Source organism: Camelus bactrianus, chromosome 22 (assembly GCF_048773025.1).
Source record: "Camelus bactrianus isolate YW-2024 breed Bactrian camel chromosome 22, ASM4877302v1, whole genome shotgun sequence".
NCBI lineage: Eukaryota > Metazoa > Chordata > Mammalia > Artiodactyla > Camelidae > Camelus > Camelus bactrianus.
Window position 1 is genome coordinate 21,661,157 of NC_133560.1, and position 21,266 is coordinate 21,682,422.

A 21,266-nucleotide genomic window follows, 5' to 3' on the forward strand; every position below is an offset into this window, starting at 1 on the left:
GTCATAGTGTAATGGTTGTGCCTGTCGACGGGAAGATTTTAATGCAACTGACCCCCAACGTCACCTGGATTTACATTTAAATAAATATCAATCCTACGAAAAGGGGGCAGGTGTTTGGACAGCTGCGGTGGTGATCTTGCCGTGACTAAGCCAGGTAGTCTGCCTTCATTAACTACATGCCCTCGAGGTGGCTGTCTGCTGCAGCCTGCCTGCAAGGACCCCATGCCAACCCAGCTCACAAGGAAAACTCACAAGCCAACAGAAATGCAGGGAGGGAAGCCATCAACAAAATCAGTGCAGAGGACGCCCAAGGTTACACTCTGAAGGGGAGGCTTACCCTGCAGTCCCTCTCCAGCCCCAACTCCAGCCATGCCGTCACCAGGTGGCAGCTCTCTGGGCCACTGTGCTAAGCCTCCCGTAGGTGTGCAAACCCAGAAAGAAACACACATGTGCAAAGAGGGAGCACCAGACTCTGAGCTCCAGAGACAAACTTCAATATGAGCTCGTGTCCAAATCCATGTAAAAAGCCAGCCACGTTTTAGCCAAGACTGTGTGATGCCGCCATCCTGCTCTGGGTGATTTTTCAGTGTTTACAGATTTTTAGCAGCCCCAGGAAGTTAGTCCAAGTGAAAAGATCACCCTGACCCATGTACACCCTCAGGACCACCAAGAAGCACTTCCTGATGACCCTGACTCAACCGCTGACGATCCCAGCACAACGGGCAGGAGCTCAGCAGTGATGACAGGGAGAGACTGGAGACAAACATCATTACAGAGCCTGCTGAGAAAACCGCGCTACACGCAAGTCAGGCAGTGCTGTGCGGGCGCTAAAAACGGTCACGTGGGTCTAAGAAATGCTGGGTCAGCGGCGGAGGGTGTAGCTCAGTGGTAGAGTGAGTGCTTAGCATGCATGAGGTCCTGGATTCAATCCCCAGTATCTCCATTATAAATTAATAAATAAAAGCCTCCCCCCCAAAAATGAACTTGCCCGTTACCACGCAAAGCTGTCTTACGAGAGCTTATCCCGGGGAAAGTGAGAGGCATTCAGTATCTTTCAGCTTTAAAATGTACTGAGACACATAGAATGTATTTAAGTCCATGAGTTCATACAATGCCCCAAAATTCGTCCTGATGAGACAAAAAAGCGACTTTTTACCCTGACACTGTAATTAAGGGAGAAATCAAGCATCTACCCTGGGCCACTGAAAGGTGAGAAATATTGCTGAGATGCTCTTCTGCAACCCCCAGTGGATGAAGACAAATGAATGCGCCACAAAGAACTCAGAGAATATTGCCTCCTGACGGACAGAAGGATGTGGGGGACCGTGGAGATGCAGTCAGCAAAGTGCTCCTTCACTGGGGAGGCGCCAACACAGAAACAGTCAGGAGTAAGTTCAGAGGGGGAACCCAGAGATGAAGAGGGACTTAGAGATATAATACAAAACAAAGCCCAGACGACAAGGGGAGACTGGGCTGTGTATCTGGTGGTGTCCGCCTGGGTGGCTACACCATAACTGGTGCAGGGAGGTCGCTCCCTAGCTGAGGGAGGGAGCATGACTGGGATGGCGCGTGGAGGGGCGACTGGGATGGCGTGTGGAGGGGCTCCTGGGGACCGGCAAAGGTCCATTTGTGACCTGGGTGGTGGGTGCAGCGGGGTTTGCCTAATAATGACTCACCAAGCCATTCTTCTGTTATGTGGTTTCCCAGATCTGTGTTTTATTTTACATTAAAAAAAAAAAGTTTAAAAAGTGTTCTTAATTAATAGAAAGGGGCTCGGATAGCACCTGCCTCTGGGGTTTTCTTGGGGGCTACACAGGATGCCGCACACAGTCATGAATAAAGTGAGCTCATGATGTTCGAGATGTTATTTTAAGGGTCTTGCACACAGAGCCCACCTGGAGCTTTCTGAAACCCTGTGTAGGTATGTTTATGACCCCCGTTTGATGGCATGGAAACTGAGGCTCAGACTGGCTAAGGAACTTGCTCGGCGTGACAGAGCTGGTGAGTGGGAAGCATACTGGAAGCCAGCAGACTCGCCTTCCCAAAGAACAGGTGCGGGAGCTGTGCACGCACCGCCACCTCCGGGGGCGGCCCCCACGGGGCGGCGGGCCAGGCTGGGAGCGGGCGGCTGAGCTGCTGATGGGGCTTTCACTCGAGCAGCAGGGATGCCGAGCGCTCATGTCACCCTTCCTGGCAATTTCTCATTGTTAGAATTTTAAAAACCATAACGAATGTCCAGGGAATTATGCTGGGTGAAGAGAGCTGACCCTGAAAGGTGACATACTGTATGATTCCATTTACATAATCCTTTCGCTCTGTGTGCTTTAGAGATGTAGCACAGGTTAGTGGCTGCCAGGGGCTTGGGGCTCAAAAAGGATGTGGGTGTGGATATCAAAGGCCAACATAAAGATCCTTGTGGTTCTGAAGCTGCTCGGTATCCGGACTGTGGTGGACATATGAGCCTTCACAGGTGACAGAGTTGTACAAACACACACATGCACAAGTAAAACAGAAAACCTGAGAAGATGGGTGGGTTGTGTGAATGTCAATGTCCTGGCTGTGATGCTGACTACACACATGTCACTGTGGGGGGGACGCTTCCCAGGGCCTCTCTGTGTCCTTTCCTACAACTGCAGGAGAACCTGTGTGACCTCCATAACAATTTCCACTAAAACATAAAATCGAAAAACCACATATACCATTTTCCAAAAACAATAGCAAAAGAAGGGTGAAAGGAGTTTACAGAAACAAAACCCACGTGGGGAGCCCAGGGAAGTGTCACTCACCCTAGAAACGGGCTGACCAGCTGCAGGAGCTCGGAGCCAGACACGAGTTCTTGGTTGAAGAGTGCGATGCAGCGGAGAAAGTTCTCATAGACCTCCTGGCTCTTCAGCACCCTGCGCACCTGCGGGGACAGTGAGCGAATCAGGGGGCCCCTGCCAGGCCCAAGCCCCACTCCTGAGCCAGCTCAATTAGGTGCACAGAGCCACCAACACAGGCATGCTCTAAAGGGACCGGCTGTGGTCTGCAGGGGACCGCTCTTGGTGCGGCAATTCCCGGCTCAGCACGTGCACAGGGCCATCTGGCTGGCTCTGCCCGCTGACTCCGGGCAGGACCCCCAGGACCATCCCTGCTTTAGGAAAGCCACACAGCTTCCAAGTGACTGACGTATTCTCAAACTTGGCATGGGCTTTGAGCTCTTCCTTTCCCACCTGTTTGCTACCTCCCGCCTGCTGGCTGCCACTGGCCACCTGCCACCTGCTCCCACCCCACCTGCTCAGATGTGAGCTGGGTGAGGCCAGCCTGGACGGGAGCAGGCCCAGAGGTCATCGGCCCTGCCGCTCACCTTGTCAAAGAAGGAGAACTCCTGCAGGGTCCCGTACTTCCCCACGGCAGCGATGGACAAGTCTTTGGTACCACGGAGTTTCATTTTCTTCTGTGGAGAGAAATGCTGCGCCATAGATGCTCTGCGCACCCGGCGTCCATCTCTGTTAGAGTTACAACATCGGCGACACTGAGCCCTCCCGACGAGAGCCTGGCAGGTGCGGGGTGAGATCTGCCCGGGACCCCTGTGGATACACTTCTCAGGACCACCCACTTTAGCCCCCATGTCCTAATTAAGAATAAAGGTCATACAAGCACCCTGCCAGCAATCCGAGTTCTAAATCTCAGCAGTTTAGGGCTTTTGATAACAGGCAGAAGCGTCACAGAATAAGAGTAAGGGAGACGTGCCCCTAGATACAATATTAGAAACCCCTCCCCTGCCTGTCTTGTCTTGGGGGCTGTGATGGTGACGGGAAGGGGACAACATAACCAGGATCCTGCAGAAGCCCAGGTTTTAAATCTCTGTGAAAACTTATGATTCTATGCTGGACTGAGACCTGAACTTGGCCACACTCCTGAGGCATTGAGGACGCTACAAAACCATCCCCCAAGTGTCTGAAGAATGATGGGGATGTGTCAAAAGGACACAAGAGCCAGCCCAAAGGGACCTCATTGGCCAAAGCCAAGACAGTTTAGGTATCTAGATAAACACTGAATGTTCTGGATTATAACCTGGAGTCCAGACTGATGTACATAATTAAATAAATGGAGATGAAGAAAAGGCTCTTCCTTATAGTAGAAAGACAATTACTAAATGCACAGAGAATGAAATAATTAGAAAATCATAGGATCTCAGTGCCTCTCACCCCTTAGTGGGGCACCCTGTGCAGTGCCAATCTGCACAGCTGTACGTGGGGCCCTGCCGTGGAAGAGCTGTGATGGTGAAAAGGAGCAGACTGAGCAGGACATCCTGTTTCTGAGGGAGAAGGTAACACTCCTCTCACACAACCTTGTGAACAGGGAAATAGGTGAGCGGCCACCTTAGAGGTGAGCTGACTCCCCCCAGGTCCCACAGCCAACAGATTTCAAGCCAGACCAGAGCCTGGACTCAGTCTCCTGCCTCAAGCCTGCTGCTCAGGGCCTCTGCGGGCTGCTCCCCAGGTCAGAGAAGGCCAGGATGCCAGATGCCCACACAAGCAGACGTCTCAGTACACGGCTGACGGTTACCTTTGCTGGCGCAGACACAGGGCGGAGGAGTGAGGGCCGAGAGCGCTTTTTGCTGTGTTCCAGATTCTTTTCGTGCTCACCCTTTTGGACACTGTTCATTTCACACGGCCCGTTTCCTGTGAACTAAGGACACACACACACACAGGAGGTGGTCAGCGGTGGAGACAGCTGGACCCGTCAGTGCTGGTTCTCGTTGTATCTGAGCACATGGAACCACCTTTGGCTCAGCCCCTGGCCCCAGGGAGCACTGTCTGCCACAGGCCAGGGGCTCTGTCTCAATGTGAGGTGATCATGGCCCTTAAGATGCTCACGTTTACTGGAGGAAAGACCCACGTACCCAGATCATCACAGTCCAACGTAGGGAAGCTGGGAGAAGGCTCACAAAAGGTGTCGATGGACAAGGGTCCTGCCAGGTGAGGAGGACTCAGTGGGGAGACACTGAAGTTGGGCCTCGGGGTTGGGGGCTCACCCAACAGACCACTGACAAGGTCTCTGACTGTGTGTTCGAGTGCACCACAGAAAGGGAAAGCATTTCGGGTGAGAGGACCCACATATGCAAAGCCCTGGCAGCAAGAGAAAGCAGCTGATAGCCGCCAGGTCACTTGGGGGGCCTTGCAGCCAAATTTGTATCACTTTGTATGAATGAGAAAATGCATCTTGGGGGCAGTATCATCACTTGGTGGGGAGCTTGTCGCTAGTCCTGTGAGGCTCTCTACACCAGGCATTGAGTAACAGGTCCGAGTGTTGGCAATATTTATGAAGAATGCTTCTGAAAGGATCTATTCAGCATTTGTATCCATATGAAAGTCAGAGCAGCTACGGTGGACAGACTGTAGCTTTTCTGCAGGACGTGGGCAGGGCTGGGGAGGCACCCAGGGCTGGGGAGGCACCCCGCAGTCAGCCCCACCACCCTGCCTGCACCCACCCCATCACGGGACCTGTACGCAGAGACACTGCACGAAGGACATGCTGTTGGCCTGAAGCATGGGCTGGATGAACAAGACATGGTGCATCCAAACAAAACAGGGGCAACCATCAGATGTGTTATTTAGCTCTGTGTCTCTGTGTCCCCTGCGTCACTGCTAAGGGTAGGCACACCCGATACACTGTTATGTGAAATGAGGGAAAAAAAAAAAACCCAAAACCCTAGGGGCAGAACAAATAGGACACTGTTTTTAAAAAAGAATAAACATTTGTTTGCATATTCAGATGACATTTTTGGAAAGATACATAATATAAGACACTTTTAAGTGCTTAACTCTGAGGAGAATGGGAAACTGAGGCAAGGAAGGAGGGAAGTCTACTTTTCATACTGGGTACTCTTACTAATGCTTGATTTTTTTCATGAATATGTACAATTTTTATAATAGTAATCATAATAATAAAGACCTTTTGTTTAACTACAGGCAAAACCTGTCCCTTAGGGGATTAAACTTCTTTAGAGAATCAGTTATCCGAAGACTCAAAGCTACTCCAAGAACCTAAAGTGGAAAAATTCTCAACTGGTATTCATCACAGATCCCAGAACAGGTGCAGACACCAATTCCTAAAGGAGGCGGGGGTGGGTGACGATACTTGCTGAGTAGGACCTGGGGTGGGGGAGGCCAGGGGAAGGGGGGAGCCCACCGCTTGCCCAGCCGAGCTCGCCCAGCTGGAAGGCAAGCGCAGCATCACTGATCTTCCCCTAATAGCTCAGACAGTTCTTATGTTTTAGTTAAATGTCCCAGTGTGCAAAAAACGCCTAAGGGAGAAGATCCCTCAAAGATCATTCAGGTAAGGGCTGGCAATTCGCCGTGCTCAGCTTGTATCTGTAAATAAAGTTTTACTGGCACACAGCCACACCCATCCGCCACCACATGGCCTGTGGCCAAGGACACTATCTGCTCCGCAAAACCTAAGATACTTACTATCTGGTCCTTTCTAGAAAAACTGCTGATGCTGATCTAGGCCAAACAGTCCAGTTTAATTAAGAGAATACCAAATTTCACCTTTAGTTTCTTTTTCCTGCAGTTTAAATAGAAATCTACAAATTAATATAAAGATCACTTTATACGACAGATTTCTATACGGACATTTTATTAATTTTTAAAAGTTGATTCAATCTTTTAAAATGTACATGACAGCTCTAATCCCCCAATGTACACAAAAACACTGCTGAATTGATAACAAATATCATTTAAAGAAACTGTGTGGGCAGGTGCTTTTCTGAGAGAAATACTCATTTTTCTAGGATGGGCTTTGCCAGGGTCCAATTTCGTAAATGCCGAGTTATGTCCACCAGGGGGCACGCTACCACAGCCCTTGGAGGACAAGCGGCTGTACCGGAACCCCACCCTGACCCCAGACTGTAACTCATGAATTCAGGCTGCTCTTGGTGCAAAGCTGCAGAGCCCCTGCGAGCAGCGCAGACTGCCAGCACTACCAGTTACCACAGGTCTGCTGTGCACTGTCCCCATGGTGCGGGGAGAGGGGGCTCCCCACCCGCCCCCAAAGCGGTTCCGACGTCTACAGAGGTGCACGACTCAGCAAAGGCAGGAAGCCGGCTGAGGAAGCTTCCGATCAGCCTAGGGGGCCATCCTCATCACCACTTCCTAGACGAGGTAGCTGAGGTTTGGGGAAATGGCCCCTGCAGTGGGGAGGGGACAAAGCAAGATGTGAACCATGTGTGCAATCGCGAGCCCCTGTTCCACGTGCCATACCCACCACCAGACAAGGGCTTCGATCACCCCTCCTCAGGTTCTCCCCAAGGGCAACCGGCAGGCCAGGTAGCAGGCTGGCCCTGGAGATGCAGAGGGAGGCCCTAGGAGGAGAGGACGAGACAGCAGCCTGAATCTAGGCCTGCTTTCCCGCACACCCGCAGCTGCTCTTCCCAGATTACTGAGCAACAAGCTGGGCCCCGCAACAAGCATTTAAAGGAAAACAGTTCTCTGAATCCCCACCTGAGCAGGGCTGGTCAGTCCCATGCGAGCAGGGAGGAAATGAGGTCCGGGAGGTGACACAGCCAGCTCAAGCCTGCCTGCAGCGCCCAGCGCCTGAGGGGACCCAGGCTGTGCACTCTCGGGGCTCTGCCCAGCCCCCGACCCCAGGATACCCAAGGCTCTGGGCGGGTGGGAAAGACTGGTTTCAGCTCTCGGACTTGAGGTCAGCCCACAACGGGCACAGAGCTTCCATGGCTCTGAATCAGGTGCTTCTGGGTGGAATCCCCTCTTAGGGATGGTGCTCTGTGTCCTGGGGACAGTAATACGGGGACAAATCCCAACCAGAGGTCCGCTTGATTAACCAAGAGTCTTGAATGGCACTCAAGCTCAAACTGCTGTCGCCCCCTGTGTCCCTTCCTTCAAGACCTGCTGCCCCCGTGGCCTGCGCCTCCAGTGCATCTTCATGACCTGGGAGAGGTGGTGGTGACTTACGAAGGTGGGGAGAGGGGGGACTCGTGTGCTCACATCCCAAGTTGTCATCAAGGGCAAAGAAGGATGAAAAGAGGAAATGGAGCACCCAACAACCTAGGAATAGAAGGACCTTCCTCAAGCCCTTAAGGGGTTTTTCATAAGCAAAGGCAGGCGCCTATGAAAACCTTACAGTTTACATCACGCTCAGCAGTGAAAGACGGAAAGCCTTTCCTCTGAGATCAGGAAGAAGATGAGGAAGCCTGCTCTCACCACTTCTAGTCACCATACTGCTGGAATTTCCATCACAGCAATTAGGGCACACTGTTTTTGTGGAAAGCAGTTTGGCAATTACTCAAAACTTCAGCATAGAGCTACCATATAATTCAGCAATTCCACTCCTAGGTATAGACCCAGAAAAATTGAAAACAGAGACTCAAACAAACCCTCGTATATCCATGTGCACAGCAGCACCATTCACAATCGCCAAAAGGTGGCAACAGCCCAAGTGTCCGTCAGTGGAGGAATGGATGAACAAATGTGCTTCATCAGCACAGCGGGGTTACTGGTCAGCCACAGGAAGGATGAAGTTCTGGTCTGACAAATGCTACATCATGGATGAACCTTAAAATCATTCTGCTGAGTGAAAGAAGCCAGATACCAAAGGACACATGTTGTATGATTCCATCTACGTGTGAAATGTCCAGAACAGGCAAATCCATAGAGACAGAAAGCAGGCGGTGATCGCCAGGGTCCAGGGGAGGAGGGATGGGGAGTGACTGCTCATGGGGACGAGGTTTCCTTTTGGGGTGATGGGAATGTTCTGCAAGTAGACAGAGGTGATGGCTGCACAATGTTGTGAATATGCTAAATGCTACTGAACTGTACATCTAAAAATGGTGAATTTTATGTTACGTGAATTTTACTTCAGTATTTTAAAAACTGTAAGTTCATAGAAAAAAAAGAAAAAGAAGAAATGGAAAGGGCAGCCCAGCAGGCCTCTGGGCACAGCAAAGGGAAAAAGGCTGATGACGGTGCAGTCTGTGCCCCCAACTCCCCATCCCAGGTCCCTCCCTCTGCTCTCACTGCCAAGCCTCAGCCCCCACCCCACCCCTGCCACCAGGACCCTCCAGAGAGAGAGGTGGTGGGCCTGACCCCGACCTGCACCTGCCCACATGGCCCTGGTTATAGGCAGGTCTCCAAGGGTGGACACTCTCTGCCTCCCAAACCACCAAGCCAGCCCTCACCACCCGGCTGTCTGTCCAGAGAAGCCCTTTTGAGGATCTGCTCCAGCTCAACGTGGAGGTGGAGCCTGCACTGGGGTCCCATTGGTGTCTGTGCCCTGTGTGGCTTCTGGAGGAACCCGGCACACGTGGGGAGTGGACAAACCTGGCCCGGCCCTGGGAGCCGCACTGCTGAGGAAGCGGCCTGGGACTGGGGCAGGTGCTCTGAACTCACCAGGGAGCGCTTGGCTTCGGGCAGGAACTGTCCAAACTCGGAGAGCAGGTCCTCCTGGCCCCGGAAGAGGTTGGCCACCTCGGTGAACACCTCCTCCTCAGACATGCCTCGGAACGGACGGCCCTTTGTGCTCAGCTGCTCCTTCTGCCGATTTTCAGGAAAGGGAAAATGAGTCATTAGCCAAGCAACCAGGAGGCACCCCAGGCTGTGACATTCAGGCATCCCACTGTGGAGGAGACAGAGGGACAACTCACAAAAGAATCGACTGGCAGACCCCATGACTGCTGCCACCAGGAGGGGCTCAGCCAGCTGCCCCGCTGACAACTCAGGGTGTCCCGCACCAGCTCCCACCCCCACCCTCTGCTCTAGAGAACAGTCCTGTGTGCTTGTGTCTTCACCCCACGGCACAACTCAGCCTGAGCCCCGGTCACGGATGGGGCCTGTGCTGGGAGCGTGGAGAGGACGTGGGATGGGCACGGTCATGGAAGGACTTGGCCCCGGCCCGTGCGCCCCTCGAGCAGAGGATGAGGAAGTGTGAGGTCAGGGGCAAACCCACGGTCCTCCCGAGGGCAAGAGGGCTGGTTCTGCTGGGTTGGGGAGCGAGGAGCTAGCATTGGGTCTGGAAGGCGAAGAGGGTGAAGAGGGAAGGCAAGAGACTTACAGGCCAAGGGACCTGTCTGCCCAGAGTCAATAAGACTCTGGAAGGAAGACAGACTGCTCTGGACCCTAAAGCAACAAGATGAGGACCAGAGGGGACTCAGGTCCGGAGGGCAAGAAGCGGCCTTGCCCTTTGGAAGTTAGTCCCCCTCAACTGTACACCCAAGAATGTGAGGAGAGAGAGGCGTTGGTGTCGGGCCCTCCCAGAGGGCAGGGCAGGGCAGGGCTTTGACACCACCCGCCCACAGCTGCAAAGGGGAAGAGACAAGGCGCCCTTGGTGTGCCCTCCCCTTCTGGTACCCTGCGGAAAGCTCATTTCTAATCCGGGCACACAGAGCACCTATTTAGGAGGGAGAAAAAACTGCCTCCACCCTCATCCGCCCAAAGTTACTGGGACACTTGAGAGCCAAAGAAAAAATCGGCAAAGACCACTGAGTTCAGAGAATAAACACAAATCATCTCTATACAGATGAAACAATGATCAGACTGAGTGATGCCTGAAGAAATATTATTTAAAACAGCATCACAACATTTCTACTCATCAGACTGACAAAGAGGATGAGGGCTCTGCCAGTCGATTTCTGATGAGGGAGTGAGGAACTGGGCACTCCCATGACAAGGCGGAAAGAAACGCCGGTGCCATCGGCAGAGTGAAGTGTGGCACCATCTATGATGCTGTCACAGGCACACATGCTCTGACCTAGGGACATACCTGCTAGGAGTTTCCCCACAGAGACAGTCAGATGCTCTAATACCTGTTTTGAACACAAATCTGAGACATGTACTAGGGAATGATTTGAGCGTGGTGTGGATTTTGCATTTGCTGATGCAGGATTCTGTCCGGGGCACCATGGGGTGACAGGGGAAAAGGGCACTTGGCAGAGCCGAGACACACAAACCCCCCACCCCCACCCCCCCTCAGATGTTAAGAGCCACGCCACTGTCTGGGGTGACAACATCCAGTCTCATTTCAGGAAGCCTCCTCCTGGTACCTCACGGTGACCCACAGGCTGCAACCTTCCCAAACCCACATCCACAGCAAACCTCAGGTCTTCTCCAAGGTCAAGTGCCGGAGGTACTGCAGCATTCACGTCACGCTCAGCCATTTGCTGTGTGTACAACGGCGCTACCGGTCTTTAGCAGGTGCCTATCTTTTTCTAATATGGTGCCAATAGTTTCTGAATGTCGTGCCCAGACCCCATTTTCCCATAAGTCCCGTGATGGGTGCGGATTTGCAGAGAGCGGTCATTTTTAGGGACATCAGGGCAGAACTGGCTGTGCTCATCCAGGTGCACGACATACGCATGAAGCTGTAGAAGGGAAAGGCTGCCCACGGCTGACCCAAGGCAAGCACTGTGCTTAGATCAATGACCTCAGTTAACCACATTTAATTGGGGTCGGCACCACTAGCATTACAGCCATTCTATGGATTAGAACCGCAAGGTTCAGGAAGGTGAGGAAAAGGGCTCAGAAGGGAGCGGGGCAGAGATTTAAAACATCAGTAATTTGTAGCCAGGTTTATTCAGAGTCTTTTAAAAATCTGAGCCAATGATCTAAAATCAGGATAATTCACACAGAAATTCAGATTGTACAGAAGATTTCATTTTTAAAAGTGGGTTCCGTTGCTTAGAAACATAAAAGGCACGGACACTGTACGTCTGGGTGAGGATGATGTCCAAGCTCTCTGCACAGACACCCTTGCTGCCGGCCTGCCTGTACTCCCTGTCAAGTTCCCTGAAGCCAGCTTCTTGCTCCAGCCCCTGGGCCTTTGCCCAGGCCATCCCGGCACCAAGAGTCCACCTTTCACCTGATGGCTCTGACCCCTGGAGTCTGATGAGGCTGGCAACCATTAACTCTGACACACCTCTCCTACACACGCCCCTTCTTTTCCTCCCTAATCATTTCTAAGTTCCTTCCACCCCTAAACTGAACTAAAGAGCAACAGCAACCATTCATCTCTGTCCACCCAGCGCCTGGCACCAAGCCCAGTTGTAATCAGCATAGATGGAGGGTAATTCTATTGTCTAAACAATAACAAAGCCATCTTACAAAAAGAAAACTTCCTGAGTTCTTTCTTAATCCTTTAATGTGTTTCCCCTAGTGAGGGTGCAGAGGTGCCTCAAAGAGCAAATTAAAATCAAAACAGAACTCCAACAGGCATCTGTACACCCATGTTCACAGCAGCGTTATTCACAACAGCCAGAATGTGGAAGCAACCCAAGTGTCTGGTGACGGTTGAATGGATAAACAGAAGGAGACATATCTGTATGGTGGAACATTATTCAGCCTTAAAAAAAAAAAAGGACATTCTGACACCTGTTATAACATGTATAGACCTTGAGGGCGTTATGCCAAATGAAATAAGCCAGTCACCAAAGGACAAATCCTGTACAATCCCACTCATATGAAGTCCCTACAATAGTCAGATTCATAGACAGACAGTAGAAAGGAGCTTGCCAGGGCCTGGGGAAGGGGGCGAGGAGTTAGTGTTCAATGGGGACAGTTTTGGCTCAAGGTAAAAGAAGTTCTGGAGGTGGATGGTGGTGATGGTTGCACAACAATGTGAATGTACTAAGTGCCCCTGAACTGTACACTTAAAAATGGTTAAAATGGTTACATTTTACATTATATATACTTTACCACAGCAGAAAAAAATTTAATGCAAAAAAAGAGCTAATCAGAATTTTACAGGATTTCGTGAATTCAGATGAGAAAATCTGAATGTTTCTGACACACCTAATATTGGATGATGCTACAAACACCCACAAGGAAGTGTGACCTAAGACTTCTTACCTGGTAAGTGTGCAGGATCTCCAGGAATGACCTGTAGATTTCTGGGTGGTCTAGAAAGCGGGTCTTAATCTTGTTCACGTAGCTGATGGCATTGTTGAATTCCACGGAATCTGACTCCAAGGGCACCTGTGGCTTGTCCTCCTTATACAGCATCTGCTGCTTGAAGTTCTCGGCACAGTCGCTGTGGTTGTGTGAATTCTCCTGACAACAACATCACAGTGAGTTACTGGCGGGTCCAACACCGGGAACAGACAGTGAGAAGCACCAGACTGAGCCACTGTGCATGGGGACAGGCAAAACTTAGCACAGAGCCAAGTTTTTCAACTGGATGCAGAAAAAGCTGACTTCTTGAGGCCTGGAGAGAGGGAAGCGGGGTGGGGGCACCTAGAACACGGAGACAGCCCCTGCTTGGCATGCTGAGCTCCCGTGCGTTCCTGGGAGGGTCTCATGAACTCACCTCTGCCTGATCCTTCTAGTAGATTCAAAGAACGTGAAACTGTGACTGACACACACACTCTACACTTCCAAAAATGAGCACTTGGGAGGAATTTACAGAAAGTGAGTGGTTTAACTCTTTTTGGAGCAGAGCTTTGGGCTGTTTATAAGAGAAGTCTTCCCACACCTCTTGCCAGCCAGCCCATTTCAGCAAGACTTTAACCTGCTGTCACAGCAGGTATGGAATGGGGACCCCGTAGTGAGGAGGGCCCACTGTCCAGGGCTGCGGGACTTTTGGTGCCAAGCAAGTCGTGTGACAAAAAGAGGTGCCCTGAGCAGGCATCGAGCTTTCCCTCTGTTTATGTGGTTTTCTGTCAACATAAACAGAAAACAGACACAGTCTCTCTCCCGGGAAGTCGGCACCCTAATTCACAATGAGACACGTCCCAAAGGAGGTGATATTTATGCTCCTAAACTGGTATTTTTGTTTGTGTGTTGTGAGGATGGCCTCCCTCTGCCACTGCCCACGGCTGTGCTGTCAGGAGAGACCCTGGCATCTTGCAGGTCCCCGCCCAGGTCTCGGCAGGTCGGGATCCCTCAAGTTCAGCTTGAGGTCTTTGTTTACTCAACACCTTCTCAGTGAGTCTTCCAGAACCATCCTGCACCAAAGTAAAATGATCCCGTCTCCCAGTCCTCTGAGCCCCTTTCTTGCTCTATTTTTCTCCGTGGCACATATCACCTTTCTACACATAACACATTTTACTTATTTTCCTGTCTGTCCAACCCTGATCAAAAGGCAAACTCCAGGAGGGCAGGGATTCTACTTTGGTCACTGCTGTATCCCTGGTGCCTGGAACAGTACTTGGAACAGACTGTGCTTCATCCACATTGGGATGATCAGAAGGACGGATGAAGGAAAAAATCGAGCCTACTGTCTCCATCCTGTGGAACCTGGCACTGCATCTGGCACCGACAGCCGACCCTGGGACTCCAGGGAACCCAGGCACGCTGCCGCCCACCGCTGCAGAGCTGTCATCACCACAGACACCTCTGCCAGGCACACCTGCTGTCATGAGTAGGTCTCCTACTGTGCTGGGGCTGCCATGACAAGTACCACAGACTGGGCGGCTTCAATGACAGACTGATCTCCCAGTTCTGGAGGCTGGAGTTCATGATCAAGGTGTCAGCAGGGCTGGCATCTCCTGAGGCCTCCTGGCCAGCAAACAGGTGTCTTCCTGCTGTGTCCTCGCATGGTCGTCCCTTTGTTTCACACGTATCCCTGGGGTCTCTCCATGTGACCAAATTTCCTCCTCCTTAAGGACACCAGTCAGACTGGATTGAAGCCCACTCTAATGGCCTCATTTCACCTAAATTACCTCTGTAAAGACCCTATCTCCAAATACAGTCACATTCTGAGATACTGATTAGGACTTCCAGATATGAACTGGGGGGGCAGGCCACAATTCAGCCCATTAACAATGAGTGTAGAGGCAGCTCTAGAAAGTCTGAGCCAAGGAAAACAGACACACAAAAGATCCAGAGTAGTCACAACTCTAAAGACGATTTCTCCCTGGCACTGGAATTTGTCCTAGGACACTGGGGATGTTCCTGCTGACTGCCTCGGCTTAAGCTCAGAGGTCTGCACTTGTGTTCCTTCAGGGAACATAGGCTTGGTGGTGGAAGGAGCTGGGCAGGGGTGGTGGCGGGGAGGGAGCAGCCTTGGAGCCAAGATTTGCTTCAGAGGAGGCTGTGTGCTCACTGGGAGCTCCCCACCACTATGAGAAGGCATTTGCAAGCACCGAATGCTTCTTCCAATTCCCTGGAGTGAGTCACTGGGATGAGATGGAGAACCACCCCTGGGGACCAGGGCTCGGCAAAAACTGCCAGACAATAATGGTGCAACCACGGTGGCAAACACGCTGGCGATTCTTCAGGAAGTTAAACACGGCCACCACGTGACTGAGCAATTCTACTCCTGGATATCCGCCCAAAGAACCAAACACAGGCTTTCAAATAACCCCTCAGACATGCAGGTTCACAGCAGCCGTGTTTGCAACAGCCGAAAGGTGGAAACCACCCACATGTCCATCAACTGATGAATGGATGAACAACATGTGTTCCATCCACACAGTGGAGTATTATTCAGCCTTAAAAAGGAATGAAGCTCTAGTACAACGTGGATGAACCTGGAAAACATCATGTTGAGAGAAGGAAGACCAGACAAAGAAGGATATAATGGTATATGATTCCATTTACATGAAGTATGCAGAACAGGAAAATCTACAGACAGAAAGGGGATTCGTGGCTGCCAGAGGCTGGTGGCAGGGGAGAACTGGGAGGTACAGTTTCTTTTAGGGGTAATAGAAACGTTCTGGAATTGTAGTAGCAGCTGCACAGGGTTGTGAATATACTAAAAGCCACTGAATTGGACACTTTAAAATGGTTACAATGATGAATTCTATGTTATGTAAATAATACCACAATTAAATTTTTTTAACGTAATCTGAAAAATGTAAAAACCACTGGCCAAACAAAAATAAGCTGACTTTGTTCCATGGGCCATAGTCTGCCAGCCCTAGGTCTAAACTTTCTAGAACAATTCAGGCTTTTGTCTTCTCTGTCTGCACTGGGTGTCCTGGACCAGGCAGTCAGAAACGACTTCTAGACACTGACGAGCCGCCTTATGTGGCCAACATGGCTGCCTGGGTGTCCACACACAGCCCCACCTACTTAACACCTTTCAAACAGACATTCCAGTCACACAACAGCCCCCACTCCCAACTCCCCACCCCTCCAATCCCCAGCCTGGCTCATCTTGCCAGGTGCCACCTTCACCCAAAGGCTCGGGCATCCTGGAATCATCCTGGACTTCTCACTCTGACACCCCACCCTGGTCCACATCACTCTCTACTCCAAATGGATCACACGGAGCCCACTCCTGGTCTCCCAGATCCTCTCCTGCCCTCTCAGTCCATTTCTAGTACAGCAGCCAGAGCAGCCTTTTCAGAACTCTCCACTGGCTTCCCACGCTCCTGGCTCTCTCTCTCCCACACTTTCTGCCTCAGGTCCCAACTCCACGAGTTTCCTGGCTGTTTCTCAGGCACAGTCACTCATCCCTACCTCAGGCCTTGACGCCCCCACTGGGAAGACTCCCCCGAAGACACAGGCCGGCCCTGCCTCCCTCATTCAGCATCTACCCACAGCACCCCCAAGCCCGGCCCCTGCTGTCTTCCACGCGCAGCACTCAACTCCCTCCTGTACTTCTAGCTGCCCATACGTGACCATGCAAGCACCCTGAGAGCTGGGACTCTGAACGAACCCCAGGGCCTGGCACAGAAGAGGGGGTCTACACCTGCCCCGTGGAGCATGAAGACACAAACACAGGAGGTGACCTGCCAGGAACTGACTGATCTTCCAAATGACCCTCCCCGAGGGAGGACGGCAGACCCCTCCCTGAACGTGCAGGGGTCACTGTATTACAAGCTGCAGCTGGTGGTTCATCTCTTTCCCTCTGTCCAAGCAGCTGTCGTCCCAGCCAAGCACAAAAGGGCCAGCCCCCTGAGAGGCAGGGTCCGTCCTGAACGCAACCCAGGAGCCAAGATGCGTTACTTTCCCACCAACATCCAGTATCTTGTTCCTCCAATGTCCCAGAACAGGGGCACAGTTGTGAACAAGACAGACGCGGTCTTGCCTGATCTGGAGGACTCATTCTGCCAGGAAAGGCAAACCAACAAGAAACAGTGTATTTTTTAATTCCTTAGCTTAGCTATGCTACCTTGAAATACATAAAACAGGGTGCTATGAAAATGACTTGGGTGGGAGTTGGGGGCTCTCTGAGGAGCTGACGTTACAACTGGGGCCAACCAGATCTGAAATGATGCTGACTCAGGAGGCCGCAGCTGCGGCAAAAGGACATTCTTCCCGCCATGGTCCCCGCCCCTCTCTGGCTCCTCCACCCACGTCACGGCACATATTTGTCTATCTTCCCCTTAGACTAGTGTTCTCTGCTGAGGCGATTTTGCCCCCTGGGGACACTTCACAATGTCCAGAGACATTCTGGGTTGTCATACTTGGGGTTGGGGGGGTGCTACTGACATCAGCTGGATGGACGCCAGGGATGCTGTTCACCACACTACCCGGGACGGACCCCATCAGAAGGAATGATCTGGCCCCAGTGACAACAGTGCTGAGGCTGAGATACACTGCACAAAAGGCTCCCCCGAGGCTAAGACTCACTTCTCTTCCTCAGCACCTAAGAACTCCTCCCTCCCTGTTGACAGGACTCATGATGAAGTGAAAAAAATGAAAGGAAAAAAAAAGAAAAATCACATAAACACAAAGCTGTACTTCAAAACAGTGAAACCAGAAAAACCAATTTAAAAAAATAAAGCCCCAGGGCACTTGAAAAGGACTCTTGGCAGCTGAGAGGACACCTTGTTCGCACCTGGTGTGACGCAGGGCTGGAAACTGGCAGGTCCATGGATGTGACTGAAAGCAGGTGGGTGGCGTGTGCCCCAAGGGAATGAAGGACGGGGACCTCTCCAGCTGAGGAAGGGCCCTCCGTGTGGCTGCTTCCAGGCACAGCAAGACTGGGAGGCCCCGGTAAGCAGCTCTCAAGGTATCAAGGGAAAGTTCGCATCCAGCCTTTCTTCAAGTTAATAGACCTGCGGTCACCAAACCGCCCAGGGCAGGAGCAGACAAGACTGGTCCGGTCTCCTTATCTCTCCAACAGTCCTGGAAGCTGTGTGTGGGACGGCAGCGGCCCCGTGGCTATTTAAAGGAAGGTGAGGTTCATGTGGAGATCCAGCCCCGAGAGCAGTTACTCCAACAGGGGCTGAGAAAGGCGAATTCCACACATGAGGTGCAGCTTAGGTCTCGGAGTCCCTCCTCATGAGTGATGGCAAGGACACCAGCAATTACGCAGCGCTCCGGATTCAGCAGACCGCTTCCGCGCACACTGCTGCAAATGAGACTGCTTTCCTCCCAGCCGTGAGCACTCTGCTTTTTTAATCCCTGCTAAGGCTTTTATCATCTGGAGGCAGGAGCGCTACCTCTGCATCCTGGCGCTCCATTTGCAAACATGAAATGGAAGCTCTGGGCTTCCAAGTTCCTTTTTAAAACTGAGGCGCGCTGAGTTTTGTGCTGATGGTGCAGTCTGCCTTGCGTAGAGAGAGAGCAGAATGTATGTGCCAGCTCCCCTCGGAGAGGGTCCAGCCACCACCACACTGCCTCTTACTGTTCTCTTTTCAAATCCTGACGCCCTAATGGATAGGACACTCTACAATCTCCTTCCTCAGAGGAGAAACCTACCAAATGCTTCTGGAGTAGATTTTATTGGTAACCTTCCCTGCAAAAACCCCTGGGGCAGAGATGGAGAAGGTTCAAAGAGCTGGTTCACTCACACCAGAGCTTCTCAATGCTGTGATTTTTGCCCACAGGAGACACTGGGCTTTGTCTGGAGACATTTTTGGCTGGCTCGACAGGGTGAGGGCCCAGTGGGTGAAGGCCAGGGACACTGCTGAACGCCCCACAGTGCCCTGGAGAGCCCCCCCGTAACTAAGTGTTAAGCCTTCAATGGCAACAGGGCCGAGAAGAGAAAAAGACAGTGGTTACTTTATAAGAGTAAAGCTCAAACAGGCTTTTTCTCAGGGATTTTGCTGAGCTCAAACAAGAAGAGACTGCAGAGACAGAAGAGGCACGAACCTGTCCCACGAGAAAGAAGAGACCAAAGCCACAAGCCTGAGCTGAGTCAGTGATCCCGTCGGCAGGTAAATGAGGCACAGCAACGATAAAAATAGCAAGTCACACATGCATCTCCACCGCTTTACTGTGTGGGCGGCACCGAGGGTGATCAGAGGGACCACATGCCCAGGTACAAGTGTGGCCTGCTTAGTGTGCTCAGTGGGAAAGCCTCAAGCCAAGACCTCAGTGACTGCGGATGTGATTATTTTGACTGGACATAAAACTGTGTTAGGAGAATGCCTCCTTGGCACGCATACACGCACACACACACACACATATACACAAACACATCCACTCTTGATTTAAATCCACCAAAGGGATCAATTTGGGATCAGAGGCTGCCTGTGTAGGTGTTTCCATCTATTTTGATTTGACTACAAGCACTTGAAGAAAAAGATGGGATCTTCACCAACTTTCCAGCAATGAAACCCACAAGGCGCGCTGCCCAGCCTGAGTACCTGAGCACCAGGGCGGGCTGCGCTAAGGTCAGGTCACTCAAACCACTGCAGCGGCGTACCTGGTTTGACAGGGGCGACTGTATGTTCAACTTGCCATTCTTGGGAATGTCTATTCTGTACCCGAGAGGAAGGAAAGCGTTGAATCCAACAATGAGGTCAGGGTGTTCGTGGAAGAGCTGTGACACCCGTCGGATGACTCCAGGGGTATCGATGCTGGAACAAAGAAGAAGAAGAGTGGGCAGGAGTGTCTTGCAGAGCAAATTCAAACAAAAGCCACTCCTGACTCCCCTAACCACACCGCATCACGGGCTTCTCAATGGACAACAAAGCACCCTAATACGTGACTGGTATGATTCTGCTGATGACGGTGATCCACTTCAGAGGCAGCCACATCTGGGTTCCCTGTGCCTTCCTGGCAAAAACCAGAGAATATGTGCACTGCACAGCACAGCTCCCGAAACACTGCAAGCAGCTGCGCTCGGTTCCGAAAATGTCAAGACGGCCAACTGCGAGTCCTGGGTTCCAAGAAGTGAGAGGAGGTCAAAGTCCTCTAAACATGAGATAAATTCCTCATTCTGGATGAATTAAGGATTGACTATGACAAATGAGTTGTTCCCTGCAACTGACTGTAATGCCTAAAAACCAAAGGCCCTGCAAGTAAAGAAGTGGCATTAAGAATTCAAGGGGGGAGAGGGGGTCCCCCTGAGGGCTGCACTCAGGGCCAAAGCCTTAACATCCTGCTTATGGAAGGAAACCAGGCAGGCCCTGCCATGTTTCCTCAGATGGGGAAGCAGCCCCGTAGGGATGTGACATGCAAGAATCTAAGTCAGAGGTATGGAGTTCTGGTCCCACCTCTGCTCCTACTATGGGTCTGGGCAAACCCCTGGCCCACTCTAAGCCTCAGTGGGCCTACTGTCAAACAGTGTATGATAGTGGGGTTCCCAGATCTACCTTAACTCTCTTGATTCTGTGCGGATGCAAACTGCTAATGTGTTTTAAACGCCTTCTAAGTGCTAGGTTCCTTACTAAGCACATTTTATGCACATTATTTCCAAGCAGGCCTGGGACTCGGTTGAGGTCAGGAAGGCACTCACCTTGGGAACAAGAATTTAAAGGGGAGAGAGTGTCAAAACATTCAATAATCAAGATAAATAACATTTTCGTGCAGGGCTTGAAAAAAATCAAAATTAATTTTTAAAAACCCTCAATGAACGAAATTCATTTAAAAATCAACATTTTGAGTAAAGGTAGGATGGGACCCTGTGCTTGCTAGACTGCCTCCCTCACCTCACCCCATCCCTGCCGTCGTTCCAGAAGCCCCTCAACAGCTCCACCAAGGGGTCCCATTTTCTGAGGTTCTAAGAAGTTCCACGACCTGCGCAAGGTCACCCTGTTGAGGGGCAGCCGGGGCTGGGGACTCCCACTCTTTTCAGGCAGACTGCGGCCCACGGCGGCCCCCCGGGGTGGGTAGGGGCCCCACAGGTACCTCTGGCTTTTGAACTCCTTCATGATCTCCAGGAAGCCGTTGTAAGTGGCTGGGTCGCTACCGAATCGGATCTTCACCTGGTCCAGGTAGGTGAGGGCGTCCTCCACCTGCGGGGAGGGGGAGGGTCCCGGTGGGCTACGGTCGACCGAGGAGGGAAAGGTGCAGGGGTCCCTGGCGGGATAGGGACGGGCCGGGCCCCCGAAGGGCGTAGGTGAGGAGTCGGGGGTCCCGGGCCGCGCATAGGGGAGGCCGAGGCGGGGCCGGGGCCGGGCGGGGCCCGGGTTGGGGGCGTCGGCCTGT

The 21,266-nt window shown here is 51.8% G+C and overlaps 1 protein-coding gene across 1 annotated transcript in view; it reads right to left on the bottom strand.

The window, feature by feature from the left end:
- The window catches only part of SIN3B (SIN3 transcription regulator family member B), a 35,817-nt gene that overhangs the window by 14,366 nt on the left and 185 nt on the right, over positions 1-21,266 (bottom strand). The window contains exons 2-8 of the mRNA XM_074350503.1: positions 20,967-21,073; positions 19,540-19,693; positions 12,846-13,046; positions 9,396-9,539; positions 4,552-4,674; positions 3,347-3,436; positions 2,787-2,905 (exon numbers count right to left, since the gene is read on the bottom strand). Of these exons, the coding sequence (XP_074206604.1) occupies positions 2,787-2,905; positions 3,347-3,436; positions 4,552-4,674; positions 9,396-9,539; positions 12,846-13,046; positions 19,540-19,693; positions 20,967-21,073 (938 nt within the window). The remainder of the gene's footprint in view (positions 1-2,786; positions 2,906-3,346; positions 3,437-4,551; positions 4,675-9,395; positions 9,540-12,845; positions 13,047-19,539; positions 19,694-20,966; positions 21,074-21,266) is intronic.